The 6398-nt window shown below is 33.7% G+C and overlaps 1 protein-coding gene across 1 annotated transcript in view; it reads left to right on the top strand.

Annotated features, from left to right (window-relative positions):
- Positions 1–2427: 2427 nt before the first annotated feature.
- The window catches only part of sycp2l (synaptonemal complex protein 2-like), a 35200-nt gene continuing 31229 nt past the window's right edge, over positions 2428–6398 (top strand). The window contains exons 1-18 of the mRNA XM_067377705.1: positions 2428–2485; positions 2827–2867; positions 3120–3239; positions 3359–3476; positions 3571–3680; positions 3794–3818; positions 3961–4046; positions 4130–4218; positions 4661–4695; positions 4773–4915; positions 5007–5059; positions 5173–5218; positions 5329–5421; positions 5505–5565; positions 5741–5904; positions 5997–6036; positions 6131–6173; positions 6323–6356. Of these exons, the coding sequence (XP_067233806.1) occupies positions 2428–2485; positions 2827–2867; positions 3120–3239; positions 3359–3476; positions 3571–3680; positions 3794–3818; positions 3961–4046; positions 4130–4218; positions 4661–4695; positions 4773–4915; positions 5007–5059; positions 5173–5218; positions 5329–5421; positions 5505–5565; positions 5741–5904; positions 5997–6036; positions 6131–6173; positions 6323–6356 (1359 nt within the window). The remainder of the gene's footprint in view (positions 2486–2826; positions 2868–3119; positions 3240–3358; positions 3477–3570; positions 3681–3793; positions 3819–3960; positions 4047–4129; positions 4219–4660; positions 4696–4772; positions 4916–5006; positions 5060–5172; positions 5219–5328; positions 5422–5504; positions 5566–5740; positions 5905–5996; positions 6037–6130; positions 6174–6322; positions 6357–6398) is intronic.

Genomic DNA, 6398 nt, shown 5'->3' on the forward strand with positions numbered 1-6398 from the left:
TTTTATCTCTGCGTTTACAGTTCTAAGGGGAAAATGACAGCCTCTTTTAAACGTGAACCTGACGGTGTGGTATTTCACGCGTAGTCAGCGAAATTTATGCAAGCGACGTTCACTGGGACTGAGCCGAGGCTGATGGTCACAGAACAGGACTGGTCCAGTTGGTGAGGTAATGTGATCTACTGCAGGTCATTAGCTGTTGTGTGTAAACGAAAAGCCGCACTGCTGACACAACACGGACCGGTCGTTAACACAACAAACACAACGCAGCTCATAAACACTCACTTTCCTATGTATCCATTAGTGTTCACTGATGTCATTGAAATATAAGTGATTTTCAGGTGATGCATCAACCACGGACACAAACGTTTAATGAATGCAGCTGCTTTTTTTTCTGTTTGTAAATGATAATAATAAAAGTTGTTGATCAGACTTAATTAGAACATTCTTGTAATTAAGTAGCCTAATCTATTATATCAACAAGTGTCACTCCTCTTTTAAGCACGTCAATAATCTTTTTTTAAATATTCCAAAATGTTATATAGGCTAACTGAACTGTAAAATATCATTGAACTTGCATTTTGAATAGCAAACGATTCTCCTGATAAAACACATATAGGGCCTATATATGACGTCCATAAATGGCATAAGAATACAAGAAACAATTTACATATATTTATTTTATTTAAATGTAAGCTACCTTTTCCACTGCATGGACCAAATGTAGGCTAACCGTCTTTCTTCAATCCATTCTTGTGCTTTTGTCAATTTTGTTGAAGTAGCATATATTAACAGTGCAAGTATTGACTATAAATGAATACATCTAAATTACCGGAAATTATATTTTTCAGATGAAATCGGCATTTTATAAAGTTATATTACAAATTGTCCTAATTCTTCACCATCAAAAATCATCTTTTCTTAAGATAATTATAAGAGTCATTCATTCATGCATAATAATAATGAAGACAAACTGTTTTACATTCAATTCAAATTCGCCATAATATTAACGGGAAACTCATCACCCAGGTGCAAAAAAACCGTTACGCATTCGTAATTGTAGCCTATAAAAAAAAAATTAAAAAAAAAACTATTGCACCCAGTCGTTTATTTGCTCATTCTTTGTATTGCTTTGTTCATTCTGTCTTGAATTACTATTTTGTCATTCTATGGAAAACAGCACAAAGGTAGGCTATATGCTTATCATTGCTGTTTTGTTCACTCTTTTGTCATGTCTGCAAAATAAATAAATGCAAAGGAGCGATACAGTTGGCAAAGGTTACATTTCTGTAATTTGCACAACAAACATGTAGAAAGAGGATTATTTTAGTCACACTTTAAGTTTGCGAGCATATAGCATGTGTGCGGTTCTGGTAAACCTTGTGGGGATATTTTTGGTCCCCATGAGGAAATCAGCTTATAAACCATAATCATATCATTTTATTTATTTATTTAGAAATGCAGAAAGTTTTCATTGAGAGTTGTGTTTAGGTAGGGTTAGTAATAGGGATGTAGAATATACAATTTGTACAGTATAAAAATAATTATTCTATGGAAATTCCCCATAATATGTGTGTGTGTGTGTGTGTGTGCGTGCGTGCGTGTGCGTGCGTATGTGTGTGTGTGTGTGTGTGTGTGTGTGTTATGCACTTTCATATGAAGAGAAATAGTAAATCAACATTGATAATTGTTTGACGATTTATTTATGCATTTGGCAGACGCTTTTATCCACATTATTTATATTTGGATAAAATATATTTTTTATATATTTTTTTTATTTATATTTTTTATTTATATACGATTTATATTTTAATTATATGCTAATCATAATTTGATTTTAATTCCATGTTATGATATAACTTGATGCCAAGTCGGCGTTATAGCCCATACAAAACGCAAATGACGGCTAATGAATATTATTATGTTACAGCGCAGTTGGTCTATGATTATCTGAAAGGGTGTGGTCAACTGGACAATTCACTAATCCTAAACTACGAATCGTTATTATAAGACCTACATGAATCACATCACTGTAGGTAATATATATAGGCTACAACATGATCACATGAGAATGCGTATCAATAGTACGAGTTTGTAATCTCGTAGAATATATGGTAGGATACGCAGTTTTTCGCGTGCATATGATACGCACTTTATGGCGTGTATATGATACGCTCTTGGTTAGGATGGGGGTGGGGGGTTCGTACGTATAATATGCCATAAAGTGCGTATCATATGCACGCGATATATATATATATATATATATATATATATATATATATATATATATATATATATATATATATATATATATATAATATTATTTAGCGTTTTTCATGCGTTTAAGTCAAGTTAGAACAATGATTCAATTAAATATAAATTTAAAATAAATAAATTAATGGCAATCATAATGGCCACAGAGGCGGAGAAATGCAGGCAGTGGTCACTAAAGCGCCCCTCGCTGCTGTCACCAAAATTTCGCTGACAGGTAAATTACAAGTTGGTCTATTTATGCAAACTTTATGTAAAAACTACAGTGATGTAGGCTATATGACGTTTTCACAGATTCAGCAACGAACGTGCTACTTAATATTCATTAGGCATACTTTAGACAAGTCGGAAAGACTGCCCCCGCGCTCTGTTTTAATGCATTGTCTCTCAGACCTTCTTAAACCCAACATTAAAAAAAAAAAAACATTGTCTATAGAGTGTTTCAGCAAATATTAATAATGTCATAAATAAAAAGCTGGTAACTGAGAGTTCACGCCTTAAGAGTTCATAAATAATTCATATATGGAGCCTAATTAAAAGCCACGCGTGTTTAATTAGACAGTCAGTCCAAGGAGCTCGCCTGCCTGTGCATCATGAGTGTGAGTTCTTCTCAGGAGGTTTATTTTATAGCGGTTTAAAAAAATAAATAAATAAAAATAAAAAGATATATCATCTATATAGAGCTGCACAGACTAATAAATTCATGATTGATTATGTGTCCTATTAGTAGTAGCCTACGCTATATGCGCATCTAATTTCATTTTCATTTGAAGCACAGCCAATCAACCCTATTGTTGTTGTTGTTAGTAGCTATTCCATACATTCATTCAGTGCTTCTCTTAATTGTACAGTTTACGAGTAGATTCCATGATGCCTTTGTCCAAAATAACGTTAGCATGGCTATTATGATACTAACTGAAGAAAAATCTTCCGTATCCTTGACCGATCGACTGGACGAAGTTGTAATCAAGGCAGGTTTTGAATTAGCTTTTTCTGAGTTTCCAAATCTGTTTTGCTATTTTGTAAGATTCTCTACTGCAAAAGTGGACCTTTCTTACGGATGTAAACTAATATTATTGCACTTCTTCAGGAGCTGCATAAAAACGAACTTAAGAATGTTTCCTTAATATTACAAGCAATTGAACATCTGATCAATAAGGATAAGGACAGCATCCAGAAACTTATTCATCACGGCTTGGTTGTGAAGATAAGCATTTATTTATTTATTTAATTCCGATTAACATTAAACCTCTAAATTGGCTTACATAGTCAGTGGCCTATGATAATTTATCATCTGCTCGCTTTTTTACATGTTGAATTGGTTTGAAATGGCGTCAGAGTATCTTAAAGAACAGCACAAACCACCCAGGGACGCCATGAAACTCATAGAAGTTTTCTACGAGGTTGCAATGGTAATAGCTACATTTTCTGTCTCTACCTCTACGTGATATTTTAATACAATATATTTATTTAATATATTTTAAATCATCCAAGCTAGACACTAATTTTAAATGTCTTTTTACAGAGTCTGTGTCAGATCCCCATTGCAGGTGACCCGTTCAAATATTTTATATATATATATTATATAATTTTTTTTTTGTATAGTTGTGCTAGTAGTAATAATAATAATAATATTATTATTATTATTATTATTAATAATAATAATAATAATAATTTCTGTATGGTTTGAAGGAAGCAATAAGATCCTGGATATATTTCTGCTGCGGTTTGGAGCTGTTGTTTTGGATTATGAAGTGCCTTTCTGTCTGCGTCTAGAGGTAATTTTCATTAAACTGTTGGCAGCAATAATGACTGGCTAAAACATTTATACTGTAAAATAATTTGACATCTCTTTTTTTAGGCTATCAGAACCATAAACTCTATGTTGGACAGCAGTCCCAAAGACATAAGGAAGAAACTCTGCCAGTCAGATGATCATACCGGGCTCTTGTATGTCGTCAACGAGCATGCATTGCCATTAAATGGAGTAGCCTATGGTTGTGAGACACTAACTTAAACTTCAAATGAGCCACGCTCCCATTCAATCACAAGCAAGTTGAGAGCACTCGCGACTGGTTCACTAAAATACAAATAGTTCTAGTTATCGTTCTAAGCTCTACGTAGCATAAATATAAAATAACGACTATAATTATGTAATACACGTTAAATGCAAAACGCACAATGCACATCCTAGTAGAAAAAAAAAACATAGGCTACTCCGCAGTGACGTTGGAGCGCTCATGTAACTCATACAGTATGTGCATGTTGAAAGGCTGCCCTCTAGTGGACAACAGATTGCTCTACAACAGCACAAATAGACTAGAGTTTCTATTAAGAGAATTTTTATTTTTTATTTTTTTTGCTAACACTTTTGCCTTGTCATTGCTTACAGAGAAGACTTGGCAAAAGCGCTGACAGACATTGGTGGTAAGTCATCAATTTTGTCATTTTACTTTTATGGAATTTAAGCAATGTCACATTGTAATATCTAATGTTGTCACCAGATTATGAAATGCAGGTGGCCATCTCTGAAGCACTCTGCAGGATGACACCGAAGAAACTAAGAGAAGACTTTGCTGGCAAATGGTTTAGTTTCAGAAGCTTTGCTTCAGCATTTACTTCAATTCGTGACAAAGATTTTGAAACTGTATGTTTAGGCACTTATTTTTTACTGCTCAAACTAGAATCACTATAGGCACATAGGTATTGAAGTTATTCTATTTTTCTTTTATTTAAAGGACTGTAGAACATTTCTGAATGAACTCAATTGTTATTTTGGGAACTCAAGAAGGTACATTTGAGAGTTGGTGATTTTATTGTTGTTATTATTATGATTATGCTGGCTTTAACCTGTATCCGTAAAGTTTTGACATATTTTCATGATCCTGTTATTCTGTCTTATAGAGTCTTCTCATTCCCTTGTATACAGGCATTTCTTGATTCAGTTGAGGTAAGCATGAATTGTTTGCAAAATAAATGTAACTAGAAGAAAAAAATCTTGTAGACATTTTCTTCCATTATACCCAGTGTTTGTTTTTTTGTTTTTTTTTTGTTTTTTAGCTCTTCAAGCCTGAAGATGAGTTTCTAAAGGAATTTTGGGTGGATTTCAACATTGGAACATCCACCATTAGTTTCTTTGTAAATGACCCAAAGGTGTGTCCAAAATATGCTTAAGTGCATAAAGGTTTTTTAATAAAAACAGTATTTTAATTAAACTGAGCTTCCATTTGTGGTAGAACACACTGTGGGAGCTGATTCACCTGCCTAAAGATGTTGTCAGCATGTATGATCTTCAAGGTGGGTTAAATAACAAATGGCTCCAATCACAAGCTTTTCTTAAATACATAAAATGTTTATCATGGCTTTCCCTATTATTATAGTATTAACTAAACAAACATGATATTTGCACCCTAATATTTGCTCAGATCAATAATCTTTTGTCTTCAAATGAATTTTTTTCTTATTTCTTTAGAGCGTGATGATCAGAAGATATTGTCTGTTCACATGAGTACCCCAATCTCTCATGGAGAGATCACTGGCAAAATGGTCAAAATAATTTTTAGTTCAGAGCACAACATCCAAACAGCCCTGAAGAAAGTCTTTGCAGAGAAACCACAGTCTGCCTCAGCCTCAAAGGTACTGGCATATTCAAATGTGTAAATATGCTTCACATACCAGGCATGTGTTTATTTATTTGTTTGTTTTATTTAATATTTGTTTATTTTTAGGGCACTCTGCATTCAGGGGATGCAGCGACCATGATAGAAGGCACAACACATCTTACACTCTTGACAGATATTGCAGTGTTGAAGTTAATTTACATTTTTCCAAATTTATAAATATGAAATTTCATCCTGTACAGGACCCCAACATGAACAAACAGTGAAGCTGCAGAAATTTTCAAGGCATGTTTGCCTAAATGTGGAAATTTATGTAAAGCCCAGTGTTTACATTAAGAGAGCAGAAGGCATCTTGATTTCTGCATTTCATTTCATTAGACAAATTAGTATCTGATTTCAGAGTAAGTTTCTCTCAAAGTATTTTTCTTCCCTAGTCCACCTGCTGGAGAAACTAAAGGCATCCATCAGGTACCTAGATAATCCAGACAGAAAAATGAAGTCTCATATGTG

This window comes from Chanodichthys erythropterus, chromosome 23 (assembly GCF_024489055.1).
Source record: "Chanodichthys erythropterus isolate Z2021 chromosome 23, ASM2448905v1, whole genome shotgun sequence".
Classification (NCBI taxonomy): Eukaryota; Metazoa; Chordata; class Actinopteri; order Cypriniformes; family Xenocyprididae; genus Chanodichthys; species Chanodichthys erythropterus.